Source organism: Pongo abelii, chromosome 3 (genome assembly GCF_028885655.2).
Source record: "Pongo abelii isolate AG06213 chromosome 3, NHGRI_mPonAbe1-v2.0_pri, whole genome shotgun sequence".
NCBI lineage: Eukaryota > Metazoa > Chordata > Mammalia > Primates > Hominidae > Pongo > Pongo abelii.
In genome coordinates, this window is record NC_071988.2 from 162492561 (window position 1) to 162513248 (window position 20688).

General features: G+C 44.5%; 1 protein-coding gene across 1 annotated transcript; it reads right to left on the bottom strand.

Moving 5' to 3' along the window:
• Positions 1–2272: 2272 nt before the first annotated feature.
• Positions 2273–14865, bottom strand: UCP1 (uncoupling protein 1). The gene is made up of 6 exons (XM_002815162.4): positions 14507–14865; positions 13704–13902; positions 9265–9465; positions 9059–9160; positions 5048–5228; positions 2273–2867 (listed from the first exon to the last, which is right to left on the bottom strand). Exons 1-6 carry the CDS (start codon positions 14630–14632, stop codon positions 2753–2755), a joined length of 924 nt encoding a protein of 307 aa, XP_002815208.2. The 5' UTR covers positions 14633–14865; the 3' UTR covers positions 2273–2752.
• Positions 14866–20688: the final 5823 nt, after the last annotated feature.

The window sequence follows — 20688 nt, forward strand, 5'->3', positions numbered from 1 at the left end:
TCCATTGCCTGACCAGGGTCCCAGGCAAAGAAATAAAGTTATACGTTTTCTTCCTTATTCTTGAAAGAAACATGCTATTTGAAGGTTGTGATTTGTCCTAGTTCGAATTCCCTGTGAATCAGACCGTGAGGAAAGGATTTGCAATTCATTTGGGAGGTGATCCCAGGAAATACTGGTAAAGGAGTAGGGAACTGAGATAGGGAATAGAAGTCAGCCCACAAACGTTGTAAACTAAAAATAAAATCCTAAAGCTTCCCACTGACTAAAGGACCCCCTCTTGGTCAAGGGGACCCCAGAGAAACCCTCAAAACTGAATTCCTGGCCATGATAGAATGGAAGGTCAGACACGCTTTGTTATACTCCCTCCGCTGGATGGTTTAGACACAAATGACCAGCATGAATGTTAAAATAGAGATCACAGACTGAGGGAACAGACACTTCGTGGCAATATTCTCTGTAGCATTGTAGTCTTCTCCATAGTGATAGGACACATCTTTTGTTATATTTATTCCCAGGTACTATTTTAAAATGCTGTTACACATTTTTACAGCTTTATTTTCTAACTTCCTTTTGCTGGTATGTAGAAATATAGGTATCTAGTCTTTTAAATATTGATTTTATTAGCCACTTTGCCAAACTCTTATTATGTACGCCAATTCTTTTGGATTTTCTGTGTACACACTCATATCACTTGTGAGCTATAAGATGCCAAATTATAAACAGGATCTAAGGCCATGCTAGGCAGGATTAAGTCACACACTCCTACACTTAAAGAATAAACTATGTTCTAACTGCCACAAGATTTTTCTTTTTCTTGAGCAGCTAAACAAACACTGGCCTTGAGTGTCTGAAGCAACTGCAGCTTCACCAAGTGTTGACTGACTCCATCCCATTTTCCACCAGCCATAACTACAATTTTAACTGGACAAGAGGATTTTAGTAGCTTTCTCCTGATAAGAGACCAACCACCATGGACTGGCTCTGGCCTGTTTACAGAAATGGTGTATTGTGTGCCTTCGTGTCACTGCTTCACCTTTTCATGTATAGGGCCTAACTGTAATACATTTAAATGTTAAGCCTCCATCCCAAGGTGTAACATGCATGCATCAAGACTGCCTTCATGAATATTCATGAATCCACCTGTAGCCTGTTGAATACGTATACTTGGCCAACCCATTCAATTTAAATTTCTATCTTATTCTTCCTTCCCTAGAAGTGCCTGCCTCTGGTCTTTGCTGGAGGATATGCTTTCCAGCCTGCAGAATGACCACCTTGTAGGCTGTAACCCTTTGTAAGAAATAAAGTATCCTTTCCAAATGCATGAAGACCCTGTGATTTTTTAGTTAACCATAGTAAGCAAAACACTACTGTGTGTTAGTAGAGTTTGATCCCTCAGCGGTATTCCACCTGACAGTTGAGGGAACTGAGATATTTGTACACCAACTACTACCAGTTATTGGTGGTTAAGGGCTGCACTGGGGCTGTGTTATTTTCCCTGCTGCTCTTCTAGAATGCCATGCACAGGTGAGTAAAGCTGGCTCTGGTGGCCGGAGACCCTAAAAAGGGAAGATGCTGACATGACAATAGGAAGTCAGGCCAGCAAGCACTAAAGAGCAAAATGGTATGTGTGGGACACGGAAGACATCTGCTACAAGACACTTTTGTGGGTGATGAATGGGGAAGACATACATGAGGGTGAGGTGAGAATCCCCGATAGTAAATGTAATGTGGAGTTGATTAAAACAGAACTAGAATGATGTCTGGCAGCCTGTAACCTTCCTGCTCATCCAAGCTGCCAATCCTTGTATTTGGCTTAAAATCAGGCTGGGCTTTGTCTTACAAACTTCTTTTAATATCTGTTTTACTGTTTCCTTATCTCTCCTGCATGCAGTTTGTAGGCATTAAAAAGGTTACTACAGGTGCTAATGATGAATTTGAATTTGGCTTTGCTGAAAGATTCCATGAAGATTCATTTTCATCTCAGTAGGAATCTCAAACTGTTCCTCTGTCTTCCAGAAGTACCCTCCAGCTCTAAAATTATGCTAGCACAGATACCAGGACTCTAGTAACAATCCTGCCAAAATGAATATAGTGTCTTACATGAGAAGTTGTTAAAGATGTCATCAAATCTGGACTCTAAACATTAAAAATCTAATAACATTCAGAGTAGGTTCATGCCTATGATTCTAAAGTCCTGCACTTGCTATTGGGCAGTATTGTATTCTAGGTGAACTTGACTCTTACACCCAGGTATAGATCTCAAAAGGCAAACTTTAAAAGGTATTAACAATGCTTTATTGAATATATTAACTGACAACTGTGGTTAATAAATAAAAACTAATATTTTTAATAACTTCATTTTTAAGTATTTATAAATATAAACTGCATTTCACTCAGTTTCTTTTCCACCAGTTGGAATTGTAATTAAAACATGTTAAAGTTCTTCACATTCATTCACACAATTGCACTCCAGAAATGGTCAAATGCAGTAGCTTATCTGCATTACATTTGCCAGGGTATATGCTGAATGTTTTGCTTTCCCCTTCTTAAGACACTGAGAAAAAAAAAGTTATATGAAATAGGCATTAAGTTTCCTCTTTTTTATATAAAAAAGTCCAAAATTCTCTGCCAAAATTCCCTGCCAAAATTCCTTTATCTTTTTAGGTTAAAGTAAGTGAATAAGTTTTGTTTGTTTTTATGATCCAGTCAGCAAGATTCCCACTGGTATGGTACATCATTTTCTTGAAGCTGATTATGTGGCACAGTCCATAGTCTGCCTTGACTTTGACAGTTCTCGTTTCAGTTGTTCAAAGCACACAAACATAATGACGTTCCAGGATCCGAGTCGCAAGAAGGAAGGTACTAACCTAGAAAAGTGCATGTCATCATTCGATTAGTCTGTTTGATATTCTTTTTTTTTATTTTTAATTTTTGAGATGAGGCTTCACCCTGTCACCCGGGCTGGAATGCAGTAGTGTAATCATAGCTCACTGCAACCTCGAGCTCCTGGGCTTAAGTGATCCTCCCACCTCAGCCTCCCGGAGTAACTGGGACTAGAGACTGCACCACCACACTCAGCCTGAAATTCTTAAAGTGATTATAGCAGGTTATGCTTCTCACTTTGCCACTCCTCAAGTGAAGATGCTTAAAAGTACCTATTCTTCATCTTTCCCTCCTCTGCTGAAAATAAATTTTCCTCTAGATGTCCTGTATTACTTCAAAACAACACAGCCCTGATGATCACATCTATACAAATCCACGAATATCCTTCACTCCCAAAACATGTCTTCTCTTCTCTGATATAAACTTTTTCAAAACATCTCTCCTTTTTTGAGGGAAGGGGGAATTTTTGCTTGTTTTGCTTTGCTTTCTGAATGGGAGGTAGGAAACTATTAGAAGGGGGAAGGAAGAAGAGAAACCAAAGAAGTATTGAGTAGAGTCAAAAAAATCAGTGCTGTCTCAATCTTGACAATTCTTGTCCTTAGAATTGTTAAATGTTTAAATGGCTTTTATTGTTTAACCTATAAAAAACACGCCTCTGCCCTAATTTTTTTCCTTCAAGTCTCTTAACATGTTTCTCTTCACTTCCCAATGTGGGGCATTTTATCGCAAAAAAAACCCCATAAAATTACATTTCAGTAACACTACTGAACATACACATTGTGTGTAACCATCACTTCTATCCATTTCTAGAACCTTTTTGTCACCCCAAAAAGAAACTCTCTACCCATTAAATAGCTCCCCATTTTTTCCTACCTCCAGCCCCTGGTAATTTCTATTCTTTCTGTCTCTATGAATTTGACTACTCTAGGTACCTCAATTAAGTGTAATCATACAGTATTTGTCCTTTTTTGTCTGTCTTATTTCACTTAGCATAATGTTTTCAAGGTTCATCCATGTTGTAGTATTTCTCTCCCTAAAGGTTTTTAAATTTGAAAAAAATAAAATTATTAAATGGTTAATGGTTTAATAACTGGTATATCCATTTTAATTTTATAATTAACTTCATTTGTATTAATGTATCATAAGTACAGATTATGATAAGTTGGAACTTTTTATAAAATGTGTATGATGCATTCATGCTTAATTTATAAAGCTTGAGGAATGGCCTTACAGTTTAAAAAGGTAATAGAATTTTATTATTTAACCACTAGTGTAATCCTTGTGGAATATATTGACAGATTACTTAATACTGTATTTTCTTCTCCTTCTCCTTCTTCTTTTTTGAGACAGGGCCTTGCTCTGTCTCCCAGGCTGGAGTGCAATGGCACAATCATAGCTCCCTGAAACCTTGAACTCCTGGGCTCAGGAGATCCTCTTGCCTCAGCTTCCCAAGTAGAGGGGATCATCAGTGCGTGCCACCACACTCAGCTAATTTTTTAATTTTTTGTTGAGACAGGGTCTCGCTTTGTTGCCCAGTCTGGGCTCAAGTGATCCTCCTGCCTCCATCTCCCAAAGTGCTGGGATTACAGGTGCGAGCCACCACACCGAGCCCATACTATATTTTCTTAGGAAGGTAGTTTCCAATACAACATTGCATTATGGAAATGTGTAATCTATTACACAACACTTGTTTCTAGGTGAGTGTAATAATCACCCAAATCAAATACTTTTCTGCATCACTTTTCTAGATTGGTTGTGATGTCTTATCTCTAGTTTTACAGTGTTAAAACTTGAGTCCATCAAATTAAATCAAATCAAATCTTGTTCTCTCATAGCTCTCTATTATGATTTCCCTCTACTTTATAACTTTCTTGCCCAGAGAAGGCAAAATACTGTCTGCATTTCCAATGACTGGGACCAATGGAAAAGGCACTGGTCTTGAATGAGCCTTTGATCAAAGTTGAAAAAATTTGAATATCATGGCTTTTTACTTTCTGGCACAGTGGAATTGGTGGATTGGAGAAATCTGTGGCAAGGAAAAGTCAATACTAAGTATATGAATATACTAAGGTTTGTAAGCTAAATGTCAGTTGCTTGACATGAGAGTGTCCCAAAGCACACAGACAGCCAGAACACATTACAGATACACAAGATCGTATCTTACCCCTTGAAGAAAGCCGTTGGTCCTTCGTTAGTGAACATTTTCATTGCACAGTTGGGCACACTTTTGTACTGTCCTGGTGGAGAATTAATAAATCTGGTTTTTACTACATCCACCGGGGAGGACATAGCTGTTGCCCAAAATCCAGCGATAAGAGCCGACACCAAGTGGCAGGGGACGTCATCTAAAATGGATCGATGAAACAGGTCAACATCAGACTTTTGGGGGCTTGCAAATTAGTTATCTGTCATATCTTTATAAACCTGTTGATAACAGTAGGTCAATGAAGTTGTCTTATAAATAAATAAAATAAAATAAGAAAGGTATTGCACTAGAAAAGAAGGTAAAGAGTAAATGGCTTAATAGATTGTTAACACTTTAGGAAAATAACCTGTTAGTTTCCTCTGTGCCCTTAAGGCCTGTAATAATGCCTAATATATGAGCATGTAATATTTTTTATTGAAATAAGGGAAATTTTAATGTGTCTAGAGGTTGTTACAATATTATTTTTTTTTTTTCTTTTCTTTTTTTTTTTTTTTTGAGACAAAGTCTTACTCTGTTGCCCAGGCTGGAGTGCAATGGCACGATCTCAGCTCACTGCAACCTCTGCCTCCCAGGTTCCAGTGATTCTCCCACCTCAGCCTCCTGAGTAACTGGGACTACAGGTGTGCACCACCATGCCTGAATAATTTTTTGTATTATTATTTTTTTTTTCGGCTTAAAACAACAATTTATTATTATCCCCTTCAGCACTGTGAGTCAACCGGGATCAGCTGGGAAGCTTCTATTTAGAGTCTTTCATGTGGTTGCAGTCTGAAGGTGGCTGAAATCGGAGTCATCTGAAGGCTCAACTTGGCTGTATATCAAAGATAATTTCTTTGCTCACATGTCTGTCTCCACAGCTGGTGCTGGCCGTGTGCCTCTGTCCAGGTAGCCTCTCCACATGGCTGGTTTGGTTTCCACACGGCATGTCTGTCATCAATGGTAGATGGCTTCTCCCAGAAGCTGCAACCTCAGAAGCCATGCAGTCTCTTCTGTTGCATTCGTCCATCTCAGCACTTGTTCCAAACTGGGGTCTTCTCATGTTTCTCAACCTCTTCTCCATCTTGCTCCCATTGAAACTCGACTCTGCTGGGTTCTTGCTCTCCCAGACAGGGCGGCCGGGCAGAGGCGCTCCTCACTTCCCAGACGGGGGGGCCGGGCAGAGACGCTCCTCACTTCCTCCCAGATGGGGTGGCGGCCGGGCAGAGGCGCTCCTCACCTCCCAGACAGGGCGGCCGGGCAGAGGCGCTCCTCACTTCCCAGACTAGGCGGCCGGGCAGAGGCGCTCCTCACCTCCCAGACGGGGTGGCCGGGCAGAGGCGCTCCTCACTTCCCAGACGGTGTGGCAGCTGGGCAGAGGCGCTCCTCACTTCCCAGATGGGGCAGCCAGGCAGAGGCGCTCCTCACTTCCTCCCAGACGGGGTGGCGGCCGGGCAGAGGGGCTCCTCACCTCCCAGACGGGGGGGCCAGGCAGAGGCGCTCCTCACCTCCCAGACGGGGTGGCCGGGCAGAGGTGCTCCTCACTTCCCATACGGGATGGCGGCCGGGCAGAGGCGCTCCTCACTTCCCAGATGGGGCAGCCGGGCAGAGGCGCTCCTCACTTCCTCCCAGCCGGGCTGGCGGCCAGGCAGAGGCAGGCGCTCCTCACCTCCCAGACGGGGCGGCCGGGCAGAGGTGCTCCTCATCTCCCAGATGGGGCAGCCGGGCAGAGGTGCTCCTCACTTCCTCCCAGACGGGGTGGCGGCCGGGCAGAGGCACTCCTCACCTCCCAGACGGGGCGGTCGGGCAGAGGCGCTCCTCACCTCCCAGACGGGGCAGCCGGGCAGAGGCGCTCCTCACCTCCCAGACGGGGCGGCCGGGCAGAGGCACTCCTCACCTCCCAGACGGGGTGGCCGGGCAGAGGCGCTCCTCACCTCCCAGACAGGGCAGCCGGGCAGAGGTGCTCCTCACTTCCTCCCAGACGGGGTGGCGGCCGGGCAGAGGCACTCCTCACCTCCCAGACGGGGCGGCCGGGCAGAGGTGCTTCTCACTTCCTCCCAGACGGGGTGGCAACCGGGCAGAGGCACTCCTCACCTCCCAGACGGGGCGGCCGGGCAGAGGCGCTCCTCACTTCCCAGACGGGGCGGCCGGACAGAGGCGCTCCTCACTTCCTCCCAGACGGGGTGGCAGCCAGGCAGAGGCGCTCCTCACCTCCCAGACGGGGCAGCCGGGCAGAGGTGCTCCTCACTTCCTCCCAGACGGTGTGGCGGCCGGGCAGAGGCACTCCTCACCTCCCAGACGGGGCAGCCGGGCAGAGGCGCTCCTCACTTCCTCCCAGATGGGGTGGCAGCCGGGCAGAGGCACTCCTCACCTCCCAGACGGGGCGGCCGGGCAGAGGCGCTCCTCACTTCCTAGAAGGGGCGGCCGGGCAGAGGCGCTCCTCATTTCCCATACGCGGTGGTGGCCGGGCAGAGGCGCTCCTCACTTCTCAGATGGGGCAGCCGGGCAGAGGCACTCCTCACTTCCCAGACGGGGCGGCCGGACAGAGGCGCTCCTCACCTCCCAGACGGGGGGGCCGGGCAGAGGCGCTCCTCACTTCCCAGATGGGGCAGCCGGGCAGAGGCGCTCCTCACTTCCTCCCAGACGGGGTGGCAGCCAGGCAGAGGTGCTCCTCACTTCCTCCCAGACGTTGGGCGACTGGGCAGAGGCGCTCCTCACTTCCCAGACGTTGTGCGACTGGGCAGAGGTGCTCCTCACTTCCCAGACGTTGGGCGACTGGGCAGAGGCGCTCCTCACTTCCCAGATGGGGCAGCCGGGCAGAGGCGCTCCTCACATCCCAGACGATGGGCGACCGGGCAGAGACATTCCTCACTTCCTATATGGGATGGCGGTCGGGCAGAGGCGCTCCTCACTTCCCAGATGGGGCCGCCGGGCAGAGGGGCTCCTCACATCCTAGACGATGGGTGGCCAGGCAGAGACGCTCCTCACTTCCTGGACGGGGTGGCGGCGGGGCAGAGGCTGTAATCTTAGCACTTTAAGAGGCCAAGGCAGGAGGCTGGGAGGTGGAGGTTGTAGCGAGCCGAGATCACGCCACTGCACTCCAGCCTGAGCACCATTGAGCATTGAGTGAGCGAGACTCCGTCTGCAATCCCAGCACCTCGGCAGGCAGAGGCGGGCAGATCACTCGAGGCCAGGAGCTGGAGACCACCCCGGTCAACACGGGGAAACCCTGTCTCCACCAAAAATACAAAAACCATTCAGGCGTGGCGGCGCACGCCTGCAATCCCAGGCACTCGGCAGGCCGAGGCAGGAGAATCACAGGAGCCCGAGGCAGGGAGGTTGCAGCGAGCCGAGATCACGGCAGTACAGTCCAGCTTCGGCAACAGAGGGAGACCGAAAAAAGAAGGAGACAGAGACCGAAGAAAGGAGGGAGGGGGAGGGGGAGGGGGAGGGGGAGGGGGAGGGGGAGGGGGAGGGGGAGGGGGAGGGGGAGGGGGAGGGGGAGGGGGAGGGGAGGGGGAGGGGGAGGGGAGGGGGAGGGGAGGGGGAGGGGAGGGGAGGGGGAGGGAGGAGAATTATTTTTAAGAACCTATCTTATGGTATTACTTTTTGGGTGAGACCACTGATAAGCTCCTTGTATAACAAGATCTGTTGGATACAGTGCAGAATGGACTTACCTCCTGAATTCTGCTGTATAAAGAATAAGATTCTAACAAAAGTCCCATATATTAGTATTAAATGAGAGTAATGCTGACATAAGATGAAACTGCCTGTTATTCTTGTTGCAAAATATTTTTGTTGTGGCAAAACTTCTTAAGCTTAATATTTTGGTCTTTTCCTGCTTCTCACAAAGTTATATATGGTTCAAAATTACTTAATTTTTAAAAAGAGAAAACTATTAGAGTTAAGAGATTGAGTATAAGGTGGCTGCAGAAGCTCCAAGATGAAATTCTAAAGGTGCAGACCTGTTTGTTATATGAAATGGGAAGTTACCTGCTAATATGTTGTTTTTCACAAAGGCCTCCTTCATTAGATCATATGTTACTAGCTCTGTACAATTGATGATGACACTTCTCATCAGATTGGGAGTAGTCCCTGGGGGAAAAAAAAAAAAATGTTTACTAACTCTACTTTACAATAAGTTGCTGGTTGTATGTATGTGATTTGGTGGTTATAAAACCCACTTTGAAGTTAGTTACCTTTCCAAAGACCCGTCAAGCCTTCGGTTGTTGCTATTATTCTGTACGCGTTATAAGTCCCCGTGTAGCGAGGTTTGATACCGTGGAGATGGCTCTGTGCTTGAAGTCTGACTTTCACGACCTCTGTGGGTTGCCCAATGAATACTGCCACTCCTCCAGTCGTTAGACCAGCTAAGATCTTGCTTCCTAAACTAGGTGTTGCTATCCAGAGAGAAAAAAAATTATTAAGAAAAAAATTAAAGACCTAGAATGCATGCATGTCTTTTTAATTTTCAGTGGTTCATATTTTTGTTTTTTTTTTTTTTTTGAGATGGAGTCTTGTTCTGTTATCTAGGCTAGAGTGCAGTGGTGCAATCTTGGCTCACTGCAACCTCCGCCTCCCGGGTTCAAGCGATTCTCCTGCCTCAGCCTCCCAAGTAGCTGGGATTATAGGCATGTGCCACCACAGTCTGCTAATTTTTGTATTTTTAGTAGAGACAGGGTTTCACTATATTGGCCAGGCTGGTCTTGAACTCTTGACCTCAGGTGATCCACCTGCCTCGGCCTCCCAAAGTGCTAGGATTACTGGTATGAGCCACCACACCTGGCCCATATTTTTGTATTCTTACAACTTTTCTACTTCTCTAATGCCTGTTCATGTGTTGATCATGTACTAAATGTGTATCAACTCAGAGTAAGGCTAGAAAACTTCAGGTGTTTAAAATTTTTTAAAAATGAAGACTTTCAAGGAACAAGAAAACACAATGCTTATCTTCACAGTGGCCTGATTCTTTCCTGTATTCAGCTTGGTTCTTTCCTATATTTAGCCCTCTTTTCAGTATTATCCGACTGTGAGGAGGCACCTGTCACCAATGAGGCTTGATCTTTCTCCCACGAATGATAATGTTAATTATGGGACTTGGTGGCCCTAGAAGAAGCCCAGTGGACGAACTGCACCAAAATGGGCCATCAAGTAGTGTTAGGCTACGACATGTGAAGGGAACAAAAATAAGGCAGGAGAGAAGAAAGTGATTTTTGTCTTAAAATTTTGAAAAAATTAGCTTATGTTGCCAAGACAGATACCATTAAATACAGATAGTCTTGAAGCCCAATATTCATTTCTATCATTAAGTAAACATAAAATTAAGGTTCAGCAACATTTACTCAGCAAAGACGTTCTCAGTCATTATAATTCTGTTTCCTAATCCGTCAAATAGGGATAATAATATCTACCTCCTACAGTTGTGTGAGTTAAATAATATTGATAAAGAGCTTACACTGTCTAGCACAAAGAAAATCCACAAAACCAGCGGCAATTTTTAAATCACTATCATGATTGTACTCTTCTCATCATGCTTTAGCAGGAGCTGGGCATATGATTGACAGCTGTCTTTTAAGTGGCAATATCATATGATTACAAATGACTTCACTTTTAGCTCACATTTGTAATGCACTGCACTACAACGTAGTGTATCTTGATGTACTCATCCTATCCTCCAATCGCCAACTTTCAAATCCCTCTCTTCACTTCCCAGTCAAGCTTCCTGGAAAAGAGGCTGTGTTTTTTTTTTCAAGAACTAAAAGAAATTTATTTACAAAATATATTGTTTGTCTTTACTTCTCAGAGCCCATTTCTTCCTCAGTCCCCTACAATATAGCTTATACCCCACTACTCTGCTGAAGATGTTTTTACTAGAAAAATCAGTGAGCCTTCTATCTGTTATGTACAATGATCACTTTTCAGTCCTTTCCACACTCTCTGCTGTTTGACCCTATTGATAGTCCCTGCTGTGACTTCATGGAATCTAGCCCAGACTTTTCTCCTAAACTCATGTGCCATTACCTGTTGACATGGCCTAAACCAAATTTCTTGTCTTCCCCCTAAGATGGCTTCTATACATCCTCTGTCAATAAAGGGTATCTTTAAACAGAAACTTGGAAGTCATCTCATATTTCTACCTGTCCCTTATGCCTTACCTCTGTTTGTTCACCAAGTCAATTCAATCATACTTTCTCAATCTTTCTGATTGACATCTCTTTTTCCCTATTGCCAGTGTTTTAGGGCATACCCTGATCATTTCTTGCTTTCTAACTTACCTCTTTCTTATTCCTTTTACATATATACTCTATCTGCTGCCAAAGTGATCTTTTGAAAATGTAAATTGTTTATGCCACTCCGTTGCTTAACATTTTTACGATGACTTCCCACCACTGTAAGGATAAAATCCAAACTCCTTAGCACCACCTGCAAGGCCTTCTGTGGTCTGGCTCCCTCCTGCCTCTGTGTTCACCCCTCCTTCCTCACCAACATGTCCTCCCTGTGCTATGTTCACTCTACTCCTCACTGAGTCTTTGTACATGAACTTCACTCTACTTGGAAGGTCCTTTCTCACCCCTTTGCCTGGAGTACTCCTGCTGGCCCTTCCAGAATTGATCCAGACATTAACTCTTCAGGAAAATCTCACGGACCATGCCTCCATGGCTAGGTTAAGTAGTTCTGTTTAACATGGCCACCGTCTTGTAATTACACTTAGTCATGTGCTGCATATGTGATGGTGGTCCCATAAGATTAGAACAGAGCTGAAAAATTCCTATCACCTAGTGACATCCCAGCCACCATAAGGTTGCAGTGTAATGCATTACCTTTTCTATTTTTAGGTACACAAACACTTAACTTTATGTAACAATTGCCTGTAGTATTCAATACCAACATGCTGCACAGGTTTGTAGCCTAGGAGCAATAGATTATACCATATAGCCTAGGTGTGGCTATGCCATCTAGGTTTGTGTAAGTGCCCTCAGTGATGTTCATTCAACAACCAATTTGCCTCCTGACTCATTTCTGAGAATGTATCCCCATCGTTAAGTGAAGTAGGACTGTATTGTAATACAGCATGTGTCATGGAATATAGTCATCTATTCACTTCTCCCAATACACCCCATACTCTCAACTGTAAGCTCTGTCTAGAGACACATCTGCCATCTAAACATCTAACATAGTTACTGGCACATGGCAGTTCAATAAAGCCTACTAAATAAACTGAATCTATATAACATAGAACACTGCCAACATATATCCTATTAATTTGGTGCCCAAAGTCCACAACAATTGGTAGAACAGTCAATCTGTGAAGAAAACCACCTGAACGGGCAGCTTTACCTCCTTTGTGTTTCCTCTCTTGCTACATCTATAAATACCAAAATGCAGTTTTGATCTAGTAACATCCAGATTTTATCTTCACTTTGAAAGTACTTGTGTGGATAAGTATAACTTGCACATTTGTATAGACAATATTTATAAATTATCCCATAAAGTTATAGTATTGAAGGTTACTCACAGCAGAAATGATGAAATCTACAAGGTGGATTTCACTTAATGTGTTCATTTTGCCATCAGCACATCTCTCTGGCTTGTCTACTCCACATGAAAGTGCCTCTGATGTTGATTAGCTGTGTGATTTTGTGCATGTTACTTAACTGCCCTGATATTCGGCTAACACTGTTTACTCACAGCATTGTTGTGCGGTTTGAATGATGGGCAGAATCATATGAGAAGTGCAGAAGGCAGGAGAGAACAGGGTTAGGAGCCTGGAGTCCGAGGCCAGACTGCCTGTATTTGAACCCTGGCTCTGCCCCCTCCCAGCTGTGTGACCTTGGGCAAGTGATGAATCTGCTCTGTGTTCAGTTTTCCCATGTGCCAAGGGATAATGATACTAGTACCCTTCCAGTTGTCATGTATCTGAAGCACTTAGAACAGTGTCTGGTTCATAGTAAGCCCTCAAATAAATGCTAGCTAAAGTGACAGGAATTCTTAGAGTGCATTGGCACTCAGGAAATATGTTTCCTTTTCTTTTTCCCCTAAACAAACTCCCTACAGCATTCATCCACTTTTTCTGCTCTGGTCTCCCCTGGACCTTATGAGGAACCTCTTAAAAGGAAATATGTCTTTTCCTGTCCTTTCAACTCTCTTCACAAAGTCTGGCTTTCTTTGCTTCAAACAGAAGGTTTTGAACTTTGTTGCTTACACAAATGAAGAGGGAAGCTTGTGGAAAGACACTCTGGTCTCCAGCCTGAGGATTCAGACTCAGAGGACCATGGTAGTCCTCTTTTGGATTTCTGACAAGCTCCATAGATGTTTCTGATATACTTCCCTGTTTGGAGAACTTTAAGTTAAACATTTTTCTGTAGCCCACCCATATTCTCCAGATGCAGATCCAAATTGGGCACAAAACTTCCATGACTGGGTGACTTTTACAAGTATAAATCTGCATCTAAAAAATAGATTTTGCATACTTTTTTCTTTCTATGAACAATGAGCTAATATTTGGGGAAGGGAAAGTTCAAGTATGAATGTTTTCTCGCCAATTTGTTATGAAAACCACTCCTCTCTGTGTTACATTTTTTGGAACAGAGCAGAGCCCAAGGCTTTTCTGCCCCTCCCAGGAACGCTCAAGGCTTACTTTCTTTCCCTGCGGTGAGGAACTCCTGGACCGTGTCATAGAGGCCAATCCTGAGAGAGGCGGAGCTGATTTGTCTCTGAAGCCCCGCAGGCAGCCCGCTGTAGAGTTTCATCCGCCCTTCTGTTTTTGCCAGAGTGGTGATTGTTCCCAGGACACCTTTATATCTAATAGCACTGGACGTCGGGCATTCACCTTGGACCTGGAAATAAGAAAGGTGCAGATCAGAAGGGAGCGAAATTGAGTTCACTCTTAAGCCAAGATTTCCCCCTGTGTTCCTATTTTCCGTTTCTTTTCTCAGCAACATCCCTCTTCCATCCACCTCCCTCTACCCCGTGTGTGTGTGTGCGTGTGTGTGTTAGCGCACGCGCAGATGGGGGGAGGCTGGCTACAATGCACATTTTGAATATCACCCTCCCCAGGAACTCTCCAGAACCCCTAGGGCAGTAGGATAGGACAGAACCCCCGAAGAATCAAAGAAAGGAAAAAGCACCTGACTAGTAAACTCAGGAGAGGCCAATATTCTCAGCTCTTAGAATACTAAGTGCACCCTAAATTTTGGGAGAATTTGGTAGTAGTCACGGTCAACCCATTCTCTGTGGCCCTGGTGGTTCTTCAGCTAATCCCAGAAAAAGTTCCAGTTTCCCATCCTAAAGCACCAGCCCCGGGACAAGGCCAGACTGCTTTGGAAGGCCACCTACCCTATCTAGAAACAGTGGTTACACCAAAGCAGAGAATAAATGGAATGCACTCAACAGCGTCCCCTCTGCCCTGAGACCCCTTGTCATACCCCTCTGCCTGGCTACCTGGAGCCGGACTTTGGCCGTGTCCAGCGGGAAGGTGATCACGTCTGCCAAGCACGCCGCTATTCCAGCTGAGAAAAGCTGGACCCCCAGAGTCGGGTGTACGTCCGAGGCTGTCAGGCCCCCCATCTTCACTCAGAGACTGGAGATGCAGAGGAAAAGGGCTCAAGCCCCCGAAGGTGGAGGAAGTTCCTTTCCCTTGCTCTTCACGCCTGTCCGCCGGGCAGCAAACCCGATTTCTGTTTTTTGAACCGATCGCCGGGCAGCGGCGGTGCAGAGGCGGCGGCTGCAGACGGAGCGCGGCGTTGGGGGCCGAGTCCCCGCGTCCCCTCCTCCCTACCCTCGCGCCAGCGGGACCCTCTGCGTTCCGGTCTTCCGCTGGGACTTATATAGCTGGGCCGCTCCCGGGCTGTGCCGCGCGAGGTCTCAGAAGACCCGGGCGTGGGACCTGCCGGGGGCGTGTCCGGGAGCACCGGGTCCCTCCCATTCCCATCCTCGCCCGGTGCCTCGGGAGCCCTGCTTCGCTCCCCGAAAGCCTTGGCCCGCTCGCTGGTTGTCTGCGCCCCGCACACCGCGCGTCGGAGGGAGGGCGCGCCGCGGCGGTCAGCACCCGCGCCCCCGCACGTGCCTCACCTTCGGTCACCCTTTGGCTGCACACCCTTGGCTGGGGCTTTCAGAAACTAGCACGATATCAGAGCCTTGGTAAAAGGTCCTGCCGAGCTGGGGCTCTCCCAGAAGAAAGAGCGGGGCACTATCCCGTTCTTCCGACTCCCCAGACATCTTGCAGGCACCTTGCGGGCTTCTCTGCTTCCCTTTCCTCTCCTTTAAACTTCTCATCCTCCTTCCTCCGGATTCCTTCTCTTCCCACTACCAAATTCAGACTTGGAAGAATCCCACGCAGGAACCAAGAACACTCTGAACTTGTCAAATAAAGCGTTTCGTTTCATCGCTTTTTGAGAGACGATGTCAAACGAGACAATAGACACACTAGAAAGCAAATAGTACATTGCTAAAGCACTATACAAAATGAGATACCACTTGTTGTCTTCTAATTACATTTCTTAGAGGGTGCAGTGGAAAGGACAGGGCAGGTTGCTTGGCTCCAGGTGCAGCTCTCCAGCTTACCAACTCTGTGAACCAGGGAAAGTCATCTGTACTCCAGCTTTTATTTTCAACAGTGTAAAATGTGGTTCCAGAGCTAGCCCAGGTCTGAAATCTCCCTGCTAACTTACCTATAATGATGTAATATGTGTTGGTTGTGTGGCCTTTCTTGTTCAATCTTTGTGCAAATTTTATTTTCAATGTTTATTCTTATGAAAACTTAAGAAAACAAAGAACTTTTAAAAAAACAGTGGGAAATAACGGGAAACAGGAGAGAGAGGGAAATGGACAAGGTCAGGTCCCAGCTTCCAGAACCTTTCAAATAAGCCAAAGATCCATTTGATATTACCAGAATCCACATCCAGCTATCTGGGGCCTCTGATACTCAACCCTGACTTAAGCCCCCCAAAAGAGTCAGTGGAAGTCAGAGTCATCTTCTCCAGGAGCAGGAGAAATAAGACATGAATAAAGAATAATCTCCAAACCCTCTATAAGTAAAGGTTGTGTACTGTGCAAGAAGCCAGTCCTAAGGCACTTCCAAGGGAGGTCAGGCTTGCGGAGCTTCCCTGAAAAAGGCAATGTTGACCTGACGGGTAGCCTCTGAAAAAAAAAAAAAAAAAAGAAAGGAGAAGGAGCCAGCGAGGTTTCTCCTCTGCAAACACTTGTTGAAATAAAGATCAACTGAGGCAAATAAGTGGCATGCATACAGGCAAAGATGTTGGGGAAAGCAAGTCGCATATATAGAATACATTCTGTTGGCCTGACTGACTGGGAAATTGGGTGATGGGGAAGAAAGAGAGAGGTAGGGCAAGAAGTTGGTGAGGGATGAGGCTGTAGAAGCCAAATGAGAAGCAGAGCCTGCAAATCCATCATGAGTGTAGATTCATGTTATCACCTGTGTAGTGCTTTACCGACTATGAAGTGCTCTCACATAAATGTCACATTTAATCTGATAGAGAATACAGCTTTATGAATGATTAGATGTGGAGTCAAAGATTACTCTATGTTTAAGAACATGGGTTGCAAGCTCAGTGATGGTACCAACTGATTGTCATGAGGCAGTTGGTAAGGGGGGTGATTTTAGGGGTAAGAAGATTAAACCAATTTTTAAAGTCTTAGAATTATTTGGAGAGAATACTGTTGATATCTAGATAGAGAGCTTAGGAAGCTGCATCTAACAAGCTAAAAGAGCAAGAAATAGAGCTGGGAGGTGTTTGGTAGTCATGATATGGGTGCACTGAAAGGGGCATGCTTTACACGGGAAAATGGGGCTAGTCCAATAGGACTAGGAAAAGAGTTCAAGGGCCAAACCACAGGGGGACCCAGACCCAGAGTTATAGTCTGGAAAGAATGGCTTTGTCAAAGGTAGAGTGAGAACAAGAAACAGTAACATATCCAGTGATAGAACTGGTATTTAAGAATATGATTAAAGAAAGACTGGGTCTGACCAGTGTCAAGTTTAGAAAAAATGTCAAGAGGACAAAAACAAAGAAAAACCTACCGGATTTGACTCTAACATTGTTGGTGATCTTAGGGAGTACAACTATCATGGAGTTGTTAGATTGTGAGGCTGATGGCTAAGCAGTGGTTAAGAATGTTGGTATAGTATCACTAAAGTGTACAAGACGAGACCTTATTTCTTGCTGACTCAAGTGAACCTCTGCTATCAACAGGTTAATTCCCAGTCCTCACCCCAAAGCTACTCATGAATCTTTCTCAGTGGTTCTATCTGTAGTGGTTTTAAAACATAATTGCAAATCCATCACATTCCTCCCATCAAAAGATGAGGATCCATATCTGGCAGGCTTATGAATGCTTTGACCAATAGAATAATACAGAACTGATGCCATGTGGCTTCTGAGACCAGATTATAAAAGGCCTTGTATCTTCTGCTTTATTCACTGAAATATTTGCTCTTGGAGCCCTGGGCCGGCATGTAAGAAAGCAAACTTCTCTGAGGCTGTCATGCTGGAGAGGCCGCACATCGTCATCCCTCTTTACCAAGGCACCAGGCACCAGAGTACAGCTATCTTGGACCCTCCAGGTAAGCATACCTGACAGTTGAATACCACCAAGTGATCTCCAATGATGTCAGTAAAGCAGAAGAATCGCCTAGCTGAGCCCAGTCTAAATTCCTGATCCATAAAATTGTGAGATATAATAAAATAATTATTGTATTAAGGTAGCAAAAGATAACTGTAACAGCACCTTTACTTGTTTGAGCAGTTGGGAGGGGCATGCATTCTCTCTTTGCCCCATCCTACTTTCACAATGAGGAAGGAGTTCAAGGCAGTGGGTGGGTAAAGAGTTTTGGATTTGGACTATAAGAAGAAGCCACAATACATTTGTAAAGAAGAAGCAAGGTAAATTAAAATTGTCTTTTTTTCCCCATAAGGTACATGTTTGCAAAAAAATAGAAAGGAGAAGGAGCCAGCGAGGTTTCTTCTCTGCAAACACTTGTTGAAATAAAGATCAACTGAGGCAAATAAGTGGCATGCATACAGGCAAAGATGTTGGGGAAAGCAAGTCTCGTATATAGAATGCATTCTGTTGGCCTAACTGACTGGGAAATTGGGTGATGGGGAAGAAAGAGAGAGGTAGGGCAAGAAGTTGGTGAGGGATGAGGCTGTAGAAGCCAAATGAGAAAGCAGAGCCTGCAAATCCATCATGAGTGTAGATTCATATTATCACCTGTGTAGTGCTTTACAGACTATGAAGTGCTCTCACATAAATGTCACATTTAATCTGATAGACAATACAGCTTTTTAAAGCCAGAGTATGACAAACTGGAGGAGAAAGTGAGAGGAAAACTATGAGAAGGGAAGGAAATGCGAGAAATAACTAAATCTATTAGAAATAAGAAAGGTTGTTATCCAAAACAGGTAAGCATAGGTAGAGAGAGAGGGCCTGTGACAGGATAAAGGGGCTGCCTTATTTAAGCCTGGAAGGAAGAACGACAGTATACGCTTCCAGGATATTAATATCAGGCTAACATGGACAGTTAAGAGCCTTTGCCAGAAGATAGTATGACTGTAGTTCAATGGTGACTGAGCACCTGGGATGTGCTAGACACAATAGTGACTTCTAAGGGTCACAGGAGAAGCTGACGTCAAAAACTTCACACAAGGAGACCCTGAGAGGTCACAGAAGTTCAAGATTCTGAAAATGGTTCTGGATTCCAAGGAGCAGGCTGGCTTCACCACTTCTGACAGGCTCTGGGAAGTAGGAGAAAGTTTGCCTCAGGTTGGAGAGAGCAGTAGGGGAGAGGGTGGTATCCCCAAAGGGTCAGATTTCTACTCTTCTGGAACAAAGAAGAAGCAGAGAGGTAAAGAATAGGTCAGTGTGAGCAAGGGCAACTGACCCTTTATGACGTAGCAAAGGAGTGGCAGCAAGTTCTGAATGTAACAAATTCTCCTTTCGTTTTTAAAAATGTAGAACACATTAACAAATGCACTTGCTCAAACTGTGGTCAATCAGAAATCTCTGCACAAAATGTCTTCCTATTAAAGAAAAATCATACAGTGTTTTGCATTTGAATAGTGTTCTATACTTTCCCATAATTCTCTCATTAGCCACCACTGGGAAATACCCTGTTATAGTTATACAGATAAATGTGCAAATGACAGAAGAATCAATTTATAAAAGAAGAAATACAAACTTTTAAAATGGGAGAGAGGATATATTTATTATTACTAATAAAAAAAGCATATACTTCACCTAATAAATTAATACTTTGTCACTACGAAAGTTATAATTACTATAACATTTATATATACTATACATTTACATTTAATATTATAAATATTAATAAATTATCAATGTTATATTATAAATTATGAATTTTATAATGTAATAACCATAATATCAATACTATATTAATGATGGCATTATACATTGACACAATTTTTTTGGAAAACAATTTGGCAGTATACACTGAACCAAGAGAATGTCTATTTTTTTCTTTTCTTTTTCTTTTTTTTTTTTTGAAACAGAGTCTAGCTGTGTCACCCAGGCTGGAGTACAGTGGCACAATCTCAGCTCACTGCAACCTCCACCTCCCGGGTTCAAGAGATTCTTGTGCCTTAGCCTCCCGAGTAGCTGGGAGTACAGGCATGTGCCACTATGCCTGGCTAGTTTTGGTATTTTTAGTAGAGATGGGGTTTCGCTGTGTTGGCCCAGGCTGATCTCAAACTCCTGGCCTCAAGTGATCCGCCTGCCTCTGCCTCCCAAAGTGCTGGGATTACAGGCATGAACCATCACACCCAGCCAGAATGTCTATATCCACTTCTGGTAATTCCACTTTCGGATTTTTACCCTAAAATAATTAACTAAAATATGAAAGAGTCATATGTAGGCTAATGCTTATGATAGCTTAATATTTATAACAGCAAATTAGTGAGAATGCCAACCTCAGCTTGGCATCTAGATGTGGGATTGTCTGAGAGCTGTACAGAATAGTGGTGCTCAAGTGTCTACCATTAGGAACTGATATACAACAGAGAAAGGGGAGTGCGCTTAGGAACAGAGAAAAAGTAGAAAGAGGACAGGATTGGGTTTTCTTGATCCAGCCCAATACAAAGAGACAAAGACTATCAAACTTTGCGTTAAGGAGAAAATATTCCATTTCTATGCTGATTAAAGTGGTATAGCATGGTGATTAAGAGACCAGGAGGCCCACGTTCGAATTCTCACTAAGATACTAACTGACTGGGTAAGCATGGCCAAATTACTTAACTTCTCTGAACTTCAGATTATTTACATATGTGATGAATATTCCTGCATCATGAGCCTATTCTTATTAATAAATCACTCTTTATACTAAGCACCTGATGTACCTAATCCTCATAACTCAATGAAAGATTTATTCATGTCATGTATTTAACAAATATATAGCATTGAACAAGTGCCAGACACTATAATATTTTAAGCATTTTACAAAACTTAACACAGTTAGTCCTCATTGCAGCCTTTGGAGGCGTATATTATTGTTATTCCCACTTCACGGATGAGGAAACTCAGAGGCTCAGAGAAGTTAAATAACTTCTCCTAGGTCACGGAACCAGTAAATGGTACACTGAGGATCT